This window comes from Podarcis gaigeae, assembly GCF_964106915.1.
Source record: "Podarcis gaigeae genome assembly, chromosome: 17".
Classification (NCBI taxonomy): domain Eukaryota; kingdom Metazoa; phylum Chordata; class Lepidosauria; order Squamata; family Lacertidae; genus Podarcis; species Podarcis gaigeae.
The window spans coordinates 21,952,723-21,967,362 of record NC_139694.1 but is presented as its reverse complement, the minus strand read 5'-3'; the positions used below and the strand labels follow the sequence as shown (position 1 = coordinate 21,967,362).

At 40.4% G+C, this 14,640-nt stretch overlaps 1 protein-coding gene across 2 annotated transcripts in view; it reads right to left on the bottom strand.

The window, feature by feature from the left end:
- BRD10 (bromodomain containing 10) overlaps positions 1-14,640 on the bottom strand; it is a 37,179-nt gene that overhangs the window by 12,467 nt on the left and 10,072 nt on the right. The window contains exons 2-4 of one of the 2 annotated variants that reach the window (XM_083718167.1): positions 11,513-11,713; positions 2,487-3,850; positions 182-258 (exon numbers count right to left, since the gene is read on the bottom strand). In XM_083718167.1, the coding sequence (XP_083574293.1) occupies positions 182-258; positions 2,487-3,850; positions 11,513-11,713 (1,642 nt within the window). The remainder of the gene's footprint in view (positions 1-181; positions 259-2,486; positions 3,851-11,512; positions 11,714-14,640) is intronic. The other variant, XM_083718168.1, reaches the window with a different exon arrangement.

The following is a 14,640-nucleotide window of genomic DNA, read 5'->3' as shown; positions in this document are numbered from 1 at the left end:
GTATGTTTTACTATCAGTATCAACTAAAATATACATAACTGAATATACAGTCAGGTTAATTCAGTTCATCTGTCCCAGTAGAGAAAAGCAAAATGCTTTTTCTTGGCTTTCTGCCTTCTACTACATGAAGTACAAGAATTAAAACAGTGCAAAACTAATTAAAAAAACAAGAACCACTTACCTGAAATTCTGGAACAGCAGGCTTTGTAACAGATTTCCTCTTCTTTGTAACTGCTTTTTTAGATATTGATTTCTTTCCTTAAAGGGAGAGAAAAAGATTGAATTTGTCGATATCAAGATCCATATATCCAAATTACATAAAGTCTGGAAAATTAAATGGAAACAAAGACTGTGTAACAACCAACAAACTGTGATAAGTCTTTCTTCAGGAAGGTCTATTTGAGTAGTAACATTTGCATAAAATTAGACATACAAGAAGTTATTTTAATACTTTTTAGTAATCCTTCTGCTCAAATTCCATACTGTGACTCCTCCTCCCATATCAAAACTATACCTGCCTCTTACAATAGGCTCTCTATATTCATATTCTCATGAGAACTATATATACAAAGGCCTGACCGTTGAGTCTGTCGACTCTGAAAATACGCTTAAAAAACAAAATTTTCCAAAATCTTATACGTACATTACAATTGCACCTTAACAACCTATACTGCTCTCTACCTGCAAAAAGCTTGTCAGCTCACTTGCCAGGAGTCAACGCCTAAAGCTTTCTAAAAGACAAACATCCACAGTCCTCTGCATTTGCACAACTGATAAGAGCAGAAATCCTTCTTAGCCCTAAAGCCAATCACTTACTTTGAGTCATCAATGTGCTTTGCATAGAGCAAATAAGTATTGAAGGAAGTCAACCAGCCATACAGCTGTATAGGGACCACTAAAAACAGAGAATACACCCCCTATCTCACCTATTTAACAAAATACTTTATATTCATGAAAGCTATCCCCTCTGGAGTTGTGTACAACAGGGTAGCAACATAGAGTTTGGGCTTCATATTAATGATACTAACAAGCATGCATCTATTGTAAGAGATGTTCAATAATCCCTATGATAGGGAATATCACTCCCATTGTTACCTATTTATTGTTCCACCTGACAAAAGATAGGTGTACAGAATTGTCTCTCTCTTGGGACAACTCCAGAGAGAAGGGATGCTGACCTCAACTCCTCAGGGATCATAGAAAAATAGAAGAATTATTGAAAGAAGAATTTTGTAAATAGCAGTGACTAGCCAAATGCTTCCAGGAAAACACAGGAGAAGGGTGTAAGGGTAACAATCATCACCTGTTTTTATCCATAGCACTTGATTTTTCAGAGATATATTGTCTCTTAATATTTGGGAACGATTTAGCATCATGGCTAATCAACAAAAGATACGTCTAACATCTACTCATTTGTCTAATTATTTTTCAAAGCCATGTAAGTTAGCAACCATCACCCCATTATATGGTAATGCATACCTTAATTGTGATTATGCATTGTATGAAAAAAAGAGTATAGTATTTCTGTTTTCAACCTACTGCCAATTGCACTGGGTGGATGATCCTGATGTTCTGGTGTTTGTGGGGGTGGGGAGAACACACTTTCTAAACATTATTTGTATTTTTAAACAACCTTTTATTACAATGTCCGCATATGAAAATTGTTGCAAATTATTTCTGCTGCTCTGTCCCTTCTCCTCCCCCCTTCTCTCTCTCTCTCTCTCTCTCTCTCTCTCTCTCTCTCTCTCTCTCTCACACACACACACACACACACACACACACACACACACACACACACTAAAAGGCTCTTTTTTAAACCTTATTCATTGCTCCTTCTCCCACTGTCCACACCCAAATTAATTGCTCTTTCTTCTTTAATCCCAACCAGGGTGGCTAATAAGTGGTGACTTTTCCTGCTCCTCCCCACACCCACACATTGTGGATCTTGCCTGAATAACAGAACGTGAAAACTTGCCACAATTTTGTGACATTTTGTTTGGTCTTAATAAACGTTACTTTGCAACTGGATTGTGGAGCTCCCATAATCCCCCATTTTTTTCCAATTCAAAGCCACAGGGTGGGGTGGCAAACTGGATCAATGAAAGACACATAACTCCTTCTCACTCCCCCACCCAATTCAATTTACCAATGTAAACTGCGCTAGTATTTGCCCTATGAGGAAAACTATATTGATATCTATGTAGCTTCATGCTAAATAACTCCCCAATGACTGACTGCCAGTTGAAGCACCTGTAATATTTCTTTTGTAATCTGGAATTTTCATTCCATCTTCTGTGAGCAGTCAGGTATTTTTTACCATAGGCTACTAAAACAGGGCTGGAAAAAGCAATGTAAATTCCTAAGTATCGGAATCATTTTTTTAAACGAGCCCAAATCAAATGTTTTAAGTACAAAGACACTTAAAAATTTTCCGCAGCTCTGAATGCAAAAGACCGAAATAAGGGTATTTGCTCAAACCACCTTACCAGATTTGTGCTTCTTGTGTTTGGCTTTCTTTTTCATCATGAGCAACTTATTCTGGATCTCAGGTTTATACGATTTCAATGAGTGGAGGTGAATCTCACGCTTTCTCTGAAGGCTTTCATTCAAAATATCTTTCAATTTCTTTTTCTTCTTTTTCTTTTTCTTTGCTCGCACTTTTGTAAACTGTAGTGTTTTGTGTTCTACAAAATTCTCTGATGTAGCTTCTTTTGCAACTTTGTGGCAATTCATGTCTGGATTGTCGCTGTGATTCCCATTCACATGCATCTGGCAAGTTTTAAGAGTGTTCTCCTTTAATGGGGTAGTCTCGGTTTCACCACATTTCTCCCCATTTTCCACAACCCTGATTTCTCCTGGGCTGAGGGGCCCCCCAAAGTTAACAACATCTCCTGGAACAATGGCTTTATCTCGATTTTCTTTATAGCAATCTATTGTAAAGTCACAGTCCCTACGAATTTTCTCTTCACAGTTGGAATTTGTGTCCAAACAGTCCAAGTGCATCTTTGCTAAGCCGATATTGCTTCCAGATTCTGCCCTTGTGCAAGACAGCTCTTCTTTAGCGCTAAGTCTAACTTCGCCGTTGCTTTTGGAGACATATTCACATTTCACTTTCTCCAGTTTAATCCGCGGTACTCTTCTCACCTTAATGGGAGGAGCTGGAAACTCAGGGGCATGAAAAGGCTTCTGCTTGTAAATCCGTACATCTGCACCACAGAACTGTGGGAAGTGAACATAGGCATGCTCTAAGTAATCGTAACCCAGTATCACCTCCCTGCACTCGTGGATAGGCTGCCCGAGTACTGCATCTTGCACATCTTTCTGGGTCTCATACACAAAGTCACAGAGGCCTTTCAGCAGCCATACTTTTTGACAAAACAGGAGCTCATGAAATGGTTTTTCCTCCAAAGGATTAATTTCCCCAAGGACTTTAAAAAACTGAGGACAAAGACCAAGTTTCTCTGCGCAACTGTCAGGATTGTCCGTTTGCCCCACAGCTGTATACCACTGCTGTACTTTCTGCTTAAGTGCTGCTTCCCAAGTCCTGTAAGGAAGAGTTGGCCTTCGATGCAAGGTAGATCTCCGATGAGGAGGACTTAACAAAGAAGTCATTATTTTAGACAAAAAAGCACTACACTGAGGCATCAGAAGGCAGCGTTCTAGCTCATAAAATACTATTTCAGGCAAATTTAAAATATGCTGTGCTAAACAAAGGAAATGACCAATAGCTGGGATTTCCCACATGTTTTCCATTCGAGTAGGTGATGCTTGAGACAGAAGAGACTTCTCCCATTCTTCAATTTCTTTTTGGCTAGCTTCTTCTGCCTCTTTTCTTTCTTGCTCTCGAAGCCTAAGAAAGCAAAACAAGTCAGGTTTAGTATTAAAGGCAGCAAGAAAAAAATAAAAATAAAATGTCTATCTAAAAGCAATAAAGAAAGCATACTTGCAGAAATAAAGATTTTTACTGACTTTGGGTAACACCACAGAGCTGAAATCCAGATACTACTGAAATGGTAGAGACTGGCACTTATGTGGCCCTGTTGCTACTGGTCATGGTAGCTATTCATCAATTAACATGTTTAAAATCCTAATCAGATTCAACTGTTTTGATATTCTATTCTCCATTTCATATATTTGTTATATAAGTTCTACATGTCATACCTAGTTCTACAGAAAATGGAAATGCAGCAGAAGACTTTTCCCCTTTCAGTTCTTCCACATGCACACCATTAACCAATAAGAAAGAAGAAGTGGAACGTACAACAAAATGTTGTGGTGTATTCCTCCTCCTAACAGTAGTGCTGATGCTCAGGGTTTCAGTCAATCTTTCCCTCCAGGAACATCATTCAGCCTCACCTCTTTCTGTATTTTCTGTTTGACACAGCACTCCATGGCTATTAAGTATGATAATTCTTGTTGGGATATTTGGATGTGTCTATGGCTCACCTCTCCTAAAGGGTATTGGAGAATGTGATGCTAACATCTAATACCAAGATGAAGGTCTACCAGGCTTGTGTGTTGAGTGAGCATGCTGTTTTATGGAAGGGAGTCATGGGCAACTAACAACCACCAGGAACAGTGCCTCAAAGCCTTCTACATGCACTGCATCAGGAAGATTTTGGGCATCACATGGCAGAGCAGAATCTCAAATAAATATGTGCTCTTCCAAGCCCACAATCCCTGCATGCTTGCATTCCTGTCTCAAGCGACGTTTACACTGGCTTGGTCATGTGCACAGAACAGAAGATAGCAGGATTCCCAAAGATGTACTCTATGGGGAGCTGCCTTCAGGCAACGGGCACGTTGGCAGACCAGCTCTGCATTACAAAGATGTCTGCAAACATGACATGAAGGCTGGCAAATCAACTCCACTGTGTGGGAATCCCTTGCAGATGACTGCAGTGTCTGGAGACAAGCAATCAGGTTGTGCATCCATAGCAGTGACCAGATGAGTAATGACGGCTGGAAGGAGCACACAGAGAAGAAATACCATGCTGCATCTACAGCAGCACAGCCAGACATCTTCATCTGCCCCACTTGCAACAAAACATGTCTCTCCTGTATTGGTCTCTACAGCTGTAGAGTTGACTTCACCCCCAAAGGCACACTCTTCCATTGTCTCCTGAGACGTATGGATGCCAACAACTGTGCCCCTGGTTGTTTCTTTAAAGAGCTATTTTGTACTTCTGCTAACATCAGAGCTTCTCCGATCAGGCAGATTATTCCTCAGTGTCCCTGCCATAGCTACAAGTTTGGCAGTGCTCACCATCACAGTTTGCCATTAGAAAGAATTATGCCAAAAAGTTTATACAAAATGATGTTATAGAAAATGGCTATTTCTCTTCAAATCTATACCGCATTTAACCCTGCCTCATCAGCCTAGGAGAAGGAAAGGAAATGGGGGCTATAACTTGTGCATAGCGCACTTGCTAAATTCTGATTGGCAGTCTACTTCCACAGGAAGTGAAGTGCTGTGCCTAGCTGCCACAGCGGCGCTGAGTGGATTGCCAGGTCTGAAATCTGGACTTGCCAGAGCCGCCATTTCAATTCCGCCACTGGCTACAACATGCACATAATGGGGTGGAGCCAACATAATTCACATGATGGTGCAGATGAGTTCAGGCTTAAAGGCCCAAAGCACCACTGAGCATCACCTTCCGGCCACTGTCCCCATGTTTACGCTCCCCTGGGCACGCATGCAGTCTGCTCACAACAGCAGCCACTTATTAGCATCATTAAGCAGCAGCCCAGGGCAGAGACTGGCAGTAGCCTGGCAAGAGCGGGCCTTTCTGGGCTCTAGCACTTGTCCAATTATCCTGTGTGCTGGAACTAAGCCTTTATAACAGTCATTCATGTTCAGCTGCCTATAATTTGGACAATTAAAAGGTAATTTTGGACAATTACCAGCATGAAATTGGGGGATTTTAGTAACGGGGTCATTATAGATCAGTGATAGAGCACGTCCTTTGCAAACAAAAGGTCTTCGGTTCAATCCCTGGCACCTCTAGGTGAAAGTATTGGGGTAAGAGTGAGGGAAAGGCCTCTGGATGAGACCCTGGAGAGCTGCTGCCACTCGGGGTGGATAATAGTGGGCTAGACCGACAATAAGTCTGGTCTGGTATAAAGCAGCTGTCTATGATCCTAAATTATACTCTACAATATCTACAGGCAGGAGCCATGGGGCCATTAGCCTGCGGGTAGAGACAAAGAGAGAAAAGTGCTTATATGGCAAGTCAATTCTTGCTGTTCAATAAAGAAATATTAATTAATTGTTAGAACACACAGCATTGTTAATTGCCTCGCGTGCTCAGGAGCAACTCCTACTCAAGTTGATACGACTTGCTTCCAAGTAGGAGTGTGCATGACTGTTCCTCCACACATACACCATGCCATAAACTAGAAAGATATGCTTGTAGCTAATGATGCTTTGCGCAACAGGAAAGCACTTCCGCTAATCCAAAGTGTTCGCTCCCCACTTCTCTCTTCCTGCTACAGCCACTGGTGTCACACTGCATGCCATTCCAATGGGGCCCTTGACTATCAGGAGCAGCTTTTCAGCAGGATGCAATGAGGAAAAGAATAGGAATGCTGTGCTTTGCAACCAGAGTTACATTTTGCCAATTTCAGCTTGATTTTTTTTTTTAAAGTTTTTTATTTCATTTTATGATGTACGATTGTATCTTGATTAAAGATAGAATCTCATGACAACTTGGATTTCAGTATCTTACTTTGCTCTTGTTTAGAAAAATAGCCAGATCAATAAGCTAGGCTGAATACAGCATTCTTAAGAGTCTCTAACTACAAATAATAGAAAGTAATAGTGCTTTAACTCTGACTTGGTCACATCTTAAACTCAAAATACGTATTTTTTAATGATTATAGAACTTTAATGTTCATTCACTTTCCCCATAACTGTATTCACTTATATATTTCAGATTTGTTTTTAATTTCATTTGTAACCAGATATTACACTATAAACATTTACTATTTTCAGTAAATGGAATATAAACATTTCCGCCTTCGGGGTACTATCTAAATAGCTGGTTGAGTATGTTATAGGAAAATAAAGCTGCTTTCACAGCTGTGAAACATGTTAAAGCAAACAAATAAAAAAAGCTTTAATAGATCCGATTCCAAGCTAATGTCCAATCAGTTTCTTAATATGACTGACTGGCATTATTTGTATTTCTTCAAGTGACTATCTCTAGGAAGCATACATATATCTCTTTCAAAGCTCTTTTGATGTGCTGGAATTAATATGTAAAATTCTCACTGGCTTCTCTATTCGTTAAGATTTAAATAAGTAGATCACATGCTATTGTCATTTTTTCAAAGGGTTACAGGTATTTCAAGGAAATACAACTTTGAATTTGTTTAAACAGAGTGTCTGAACCATATTAACAGCACAATACTATACATGCCTACTCAGAAGTCAGTTCCACTGAGGTCAATGGTAAGTGGATGCTTCCTGGTATAACAAACTGGAGCTTGTTTTTATGTCAGACAATGGCCTAGTTCTGATTATCATTATAAGCCAAGATATGAGCAAGCCTTGTGGGCACAAATGCAGCCTCTCGTCTTCCTCTTTTGCAGGGGCAGTAAACAAACTAAAGGTAAAGGTAAAGGTACCCCTGCCCGTACGGGCCAGTCTTGACAGACTCTGGGGTTGTGCGCCCATCTCACTTAAGAGGCCAGGGGCCAGCGCTGTCTGGAGACACTTCCGGGTCACGTGGCCAGCGTGACATCGCTGCTCTGGCGAGCCAGAGCCGCACACGGAAACGCCGTTTACCTTCCCGCTGGTAAGCGGTCCCTATTTATCTACTTGCACCCGGAGGTGCTTTCGAACTGCTAGGTTGGCAGGCGCTGGGACCGGACGACGGGAGCGCACCCCGCCGCAGGGATTCGAACCGCCGACCTTTCGATCGGCAAGTCCTAGGTGCTGAGGCTTTAACCCACAGCGCCACCTGCGTCCCAGTAAACAAACTAGAACTCTTTAATTAACGATACTCTGCTAGGGTCAAACAGGGAAACTAAGTCAGGACATGAAGCCATGCTATGAAGTAGGCTTAAGATCACTGCCTGCTCCAAGGCTGGTAACCACGGTTTCCCAGTTTGTACAAAACTTGAAACTATTCTTACTGAAAACTTCCTGGCTTATTCACCCACATGAAGAAGCCACATGCACAGCCAAAAGGCTTGCTAAGATCTAAATGTGGCTAAAGACAAACTGTGGTTCATTTAATCCAGGCGTAGGCAAACTCCGGCCCTCCAGATGTTTGGGACTACAATTCCCATCATCTGGTCCTGTTAGCTAGGAACGATGGGGATTGTAGTCCCAAACATCTGGAGGGCCGGAGTTTGCCTATGCCTGGTTTAATCTATGTTTTAGTGAAACGTGTCAAGAGCAAATAGTTTTAAAATGATGAAACTGCAGTTTAAATGCTTCCAATCTCATTCCTTATATGCCAGGAAGAAAAGGGAGCCCAAACCTGAGATTCAAACAGACTCATTCCCATAATGCTAGAACATTAAACTATGGTTAACTATGCATACTTACTAAGTGGAAGTGAAGCATGTAAAATCAGAACATGGAAAACTTTCCATGTTAGAAAACGCTACCAAAAAGCGCAATCATGCCCAAATAAATCACAGCGTTGAAGGGCAAAAAGCAATTTTGAAGTACTTTTTATTTATTTATTTTAAAAGATTGACACTCTGTTGCTAAACAAATTCACTTAGAATAGGTCACAGACATGTCCGCGTTGCCTCCCCACTCCACCCCCTACCCCAACTGCAGCTCTTTGGGTTGCGTCAGAGGTTTCTGCCAAATGTTTTGTGAGCGACTTGTCAGGTAACATGGAAATTTAGAGTGGCAAAGTTTGTGTGTGTTTCAAGAGCTCTCTCTGCAGAGTCCTTTGGACCTCAGCCTGCAGAGTCCTTTGGACCTTTTCATCCTAATTTGGCATCACCTGACCCATTCACACACTGCTATACAAGGGTTTGCTCTTTCATGCCTGAAGAGTGAATTTCAAATGTCTTTTGAAAGTTGATGTCCCACTTCTGTGTGCCCCTAGTGAATCCTTTCACGCATAGAGCCTTCTGTGCCAGCAGCCAAAGGATGATCATGTGAACTGTCCACAGCTGAACATGTAGCAAGAAACAGAAAGACTAATACTAAGGTATTTTAGACCTCAAACATCAGAGCTACGCCGACAATGCGCCCAACTGAATGCAGTGATGATGTTTCTTTTCAACAAGTCGCTAAAAGAACCAAATTAACTTACAAATATATAGACTATTATCAAGATAGAAAAGGACTCATAATGAATACCAAACACCACTCCCTTTAAAAAAAAAGCCATTTACAGCAAAAATTGAATCCATCTTGTAACCCTCTAAAATACTGCAAGAACATCACTGCCAAACACATACCCACCCATCAGCAAGAAGAGAAAGTTTAGGCCTCATGGCATGCGACTGATTTGCCTGAATTCTTACCAGTATAATACAGATAAGGGGACTTATTAATAACGCAGAAACTAAAATGCAAGGTAGAACAAAGCTGATGCATAAAGACTTTTCTCAAGTTCGAATCTTAATTTCACATACCAATATTTATGGGATGTTTAAACAAAATATTAAGTCTTTTAGCAGTTCAAATGGTTAGTTGACACATGGTCACTTGTTTCCCCACAACATGCTAAAGATTAAACACCTTTAATCTTCAATAAAACAAAACAGAAGTCTAACAAGCCATCCCTTAGAAATTATTTGTTGCTCTTCCACATAGCACTAAAGACAACATAGCACACTTCCCCATGTACTCCTTTTGGCATACCATACTCAACTTTACTGTAAAATAATTATCGCTGAGATGTTAAAATACATTTTTATGTGTGGGGAGGGAATGAGTGTTTGAGAACTAAAGCAATGTGCAAATGCATTTGACAAGTTCTGTCCTGACATGATAATGCCTTGTGAAATGTGCCTCCCTTGTAAAACCTGAATTCGACATATATGGCTGCAATTCCAGCCAAGAATCACATGCCTCAAAAACTGCAATAGGCATCCACCTGCTTCAGTGCAACAACAGTCCAATCACTATCACATTTACAATTCTTACTACAAACATAGGTAAGTCCACACAATGAATAATTGCTTGTACCACATCCAAGCACCCAAATTATGCATCACCACCAAACTGTCAAGATCAATAATCTAAGCAAAGCAGAGTATTTAATTTAATCTCAATATTTGACCAGTTGGGTTTCAGCAAAAATGTCAATCTGTATATATTGGGCGGGGGGGGGGGATGATTTGTGTTGACAGAATTCATGTATTTTTCTTTCTGTGTGTGTCTTTGTACTATTCCATGATGAACAATAAAAATCAAGACATGGTTTTGTTAAAAAATCTAACATCATTTAGTTTCAAGCTAATGCATATACACAGCTTTCAGGATGTTGGGGTGGAGTTACCATGACTTGGAGAAAATGTGTCAGAAGTATCTTTTTTGGTCAGGTGTGTATTTCTGGGATACAGTGTTGTCAGACTGCCATGCTCCACACGTGATGCATGATTCAGTGACAACACAGAAAACTGGTGTTACAGCCAGGCCACTATCACATTTACCTTGCTAAAAACCTTTCTCCTGCTTCCCCTTCTGCGTGCCAATCACGTGGCAGGATGTTTTAGTATTATTATATACAAATTCAAATGAAATTTGTATTAAAAAAGAAAACAATTTATGAGAAAGGAGTAAACATTTGCCATTAAGTCACAGCATTTTCCAACTATGAAGAATTAGAACAAATGAGAACTGTAGCAGGGAAGTGAAGCCCATATTCTGAAAGAAGTGGAATTAGGAGAAGAGGCCTTCATAATAATTGATGTTATTTAATTGCGGAAGCAAAGCAAGACAGTCTGTCTTATCAGTAACTTCGCCTATGTTTCAGTCTCTCTTTCCTTCTCCACCTTCCCAAAATATATACAATTTCCCCCACATACCAATATTATCCATGGATATCCATTCACCATATTAAGAAAAGCAAATTAAGTATTATTTGATTGCGTTCTGATACCTGGATAAATAGTGATAAAATTCTAATGGAACTGAGAAGGTAAATACTCTCCCTGCAATATGAAGTGCTTTGCTATAAAATATAGTTTTAACAGACACAAAATGACAAATACATTACAAAACTACAGAAATGTGATAATGAAATGCAAGGTAACATATGAAGGAGAAGACATAGAATAAAGAACAGAACCATGTGATTCTTCTTATTCTAGACTGTCAATATACTTAATTCATAAGACACATTTTCAAATGCTTGACTACCTAAATGTGATGTTCAGTTACATTGAACACCTAGGCTGAGAAGTCAATTTTGAGGCAGAAATAATGGGGAAGTGAGTGGTATGTTTGATCTCCCAAAGTAGCAAAATTGGGGGGGGGGGTTGAGGTTGGGGAGGAAAGAACAGCTAAAAACAATCCACTTTTGCCTTTTACCTCTTTTCTTCTTTTGCTCTCAGTTGCTCTTCCTGTCTCAGAACCTGAACCATTACGGATTCAAACACGCCTGTGGTCAAGCCTGCTAAACTGCGTGGTGTTGAACGCCGCCTTGTTGAAGTACAAGCTGTTCCCTTCTCATCTTCCAGCCCACAGAACCCTTTAGATGTTACTCCTATTGCTGTCTTCTCTCTCAAATGCCTTGAAAGAAAAATCAAATCAATGCACAATGCACATTTTTCCTGACCACCAGTAGCTGCACTTTTAAAACTTATAGAAAAGGGCCAAGTAAAATAAATAAGGTGACTCTTCAAGTAGTATGGCTGCACGTTTTCTTCATAGTAGAGGATGCTTGTTACTTAAAAAGAAGAATAATAATCTGGATTTAGTGCCATCATTTGAAATTTGAAAGTAGATTCTCTCTTTACAATAGAACAATGTTCTTTGAGGAAGTAATCAGATTTTCTCAAATCAGTTTCCATTCATCCTTTTTGGACAAGTGTATACAAAAGAATACACAAAATACTCTGAAACACAATGCATTCCTGCTAAGGTAATATTTTCCATATTTTAGTAGCACAGGTTCAGTTGACATGCTAGGCCAAAGCACGTTCAGAACAGCATGAGAGTGAAAAGAACGACAGAGGAGCAAAACAGCTGTGAGCTCCCCATGGGAACCCACATTTGCTTACCATTCAACTTAACGTCCTGGTTTACACAACACAACAGCACTTTTTTCCCCCAAGCGTATACACCAGTCAGAATGATTTAAAGATACTTCATTCAAGTCACGACCATTTGTTCATCCATTGTAATACTGCCACTTCAAACCATGGTTTCTGGTTCACACGTTTGGAAGCAAACTTTGGTTTGCTGTTAACTGTGGTCCTTATGATCTGGATACACCATAGTTCACCATAACATCCAAATCTATAGGGAGGTATGGAATTGTTAAGTACATGAAGGGAGCAGAAAGAAAACAAATCCAATTTTCATTCATGATGGCCAAGAAGAAGAAGAGTTCGGATTTGATATCCCGCTTTATCACTACCCAAAGGAGTCTCAAAGCGGCTAACATTCTCCTTTCCCTTCCTCCCCCACAACAAACACTCTGTGAGGTGAGTGGGGCTGAGAGACATCAAAAAAGTGTGACTAGCCCAAGGTCACCCAGCAGCTGCACGTGGAGGAGCGGAAATGCGAACCCTTTCACCAGATTACGAGTCTGCCTCTCTTAACCACTACACCACACTGGCTCTCACACTGGCCAAGTAATGGTTTGGCTGTGACATCTAAATCAAGCTTCTGCCTGCAAAATGCCTTCCTTTATTATGGCCTCTTTGATAATGATATATTAATTTTAATTAGGAATACAACATGAACCCCGTAAATAAACACCATTCCTGTTTTCAATGCCAGAACTTTTGTATTGTTTTTAATATTTGATGTTGTGTGTTTTTGTGTGTGATAGAAGCCGCACACAGAGTGGCTGGGATAACCCAGCCAGATTTCACAAAGAATAAAATTGTTGTTGTTACAACAACCAAGTTGAATATGGATATTGTTCTATATGAATCCAAATTGTCCTTAGGTGAATATGGTTCCTTTCTTATGGATTAATGCAATGGTTGTCACTTGTTTAGTTTAGCAAAGTGTTATTATTTCCTCTAAAACTAATGAACATTTTATACATTTTTTCAGAAATAATGAGTGATGGAGTTCTTTCCTATGGAATGATGGAGTTCTTTCCTACGGAAGCTATTTATAGCTTTGTCATGTCCATGTCCATAAGGTCCAGCTCCGTGGGCCTTCTGGCGGTTCCCTCACTGCAAGAAGCCAAGTTACAGGGAACCAGGCAGAGGGCCTTTTGGGTAGTGGTGTCTTCCCTGTGGAACGCCCTCCCATCAGATGTCAAAGAGAACAACTACTACCAGACTTTTAGAAGACATCTGAAGGCAGCCCTGTTTAGGGAAGCTTTTAATGCTTGATGTATTACAGTATTTTAATATTTTTGGGAAGCCGCCCAGAGTGGCTGGGGAAGTCCAGCCAGATGGGCGGGGTATAAATAAAATAATCATAATCATAAGTCACTGAAAGTAGATTAGAAAGTGGGATGTCCTTCTCTTATCCTGTTAGCCTGGAGTGGTATTCTTTTTTGTATGAGACAGCTATTACTATCTCTTTCTGAGCTGACATCATCCATACATCCAGTAAAATTCTGGTAAACCAGATGCTCCTGGAAGAGGATTCCAAGTGAAACACTTTAGAAAAATGCTTAAGATAGGGACACCTCTTAGGTATGGGCAGAGCTACAATGCTCTGTGGCCAGGTATGGTGGGTGTATGTGTCGGTCAGCAATACGTAAAAAGGACCAAGGCTACTGCATGTAATCTAAGTTAGAGCATGAAGATCTGCAATGCCCATACTTCCTCCACTGCCACCTCTATGAAGCACCATCTTGTAAATGCATGTGTTTGCTCCTCCAATTTTCCCTGTGTGTACATGGGTGTGCTTGCATACACACAGACATGCTCATCCAGCATTGTCTGCTGGACCCTGCTGCAACGTCTCTTCTGAAGCAGAAAGAGGTAGGGTGAGGTGTCCAGCCAGTTGCCACAGGCAGTGTGTAGTCCATTTTATTAGTTTGTTTCTAGTAGCGGTCTGATAAGCCAAGATAACACCACTAAGAGTTCAAAGCCTTGATGCTTAAAAATCAGAAGTTTCCATTCCACAAACCTGGATTCCACCAACCCTGTGAATAACCATCTCTTTCTGCTTTTCATGGAATGCATGAAATATGCCATCAAAGAGGGCACTGATCAAATAGTGCCCAACATATTAAAATAACACTCACTTATACGACCATCTTATGAATGTCTACTCAGACAAAGTCCCCTTCTGTTCAGGGTGGCTTACTCCCTGGCACAAATAAGGGGACATACAAGTCATCTGTAGACTTGAAATCTTTATCAGTCATCTGTAGAAATACAGAAGAGGAAATACAGAATAGGTAGACAGTCATATTAGAAAGCTTATCTTAGGGATTTCCAGAATACTACAGTTGTGTGGGAAAGGATGAATACCCCCACCCAATAAAAAGAAGAACAATTTCCCCCTTATTTATCTAGTCA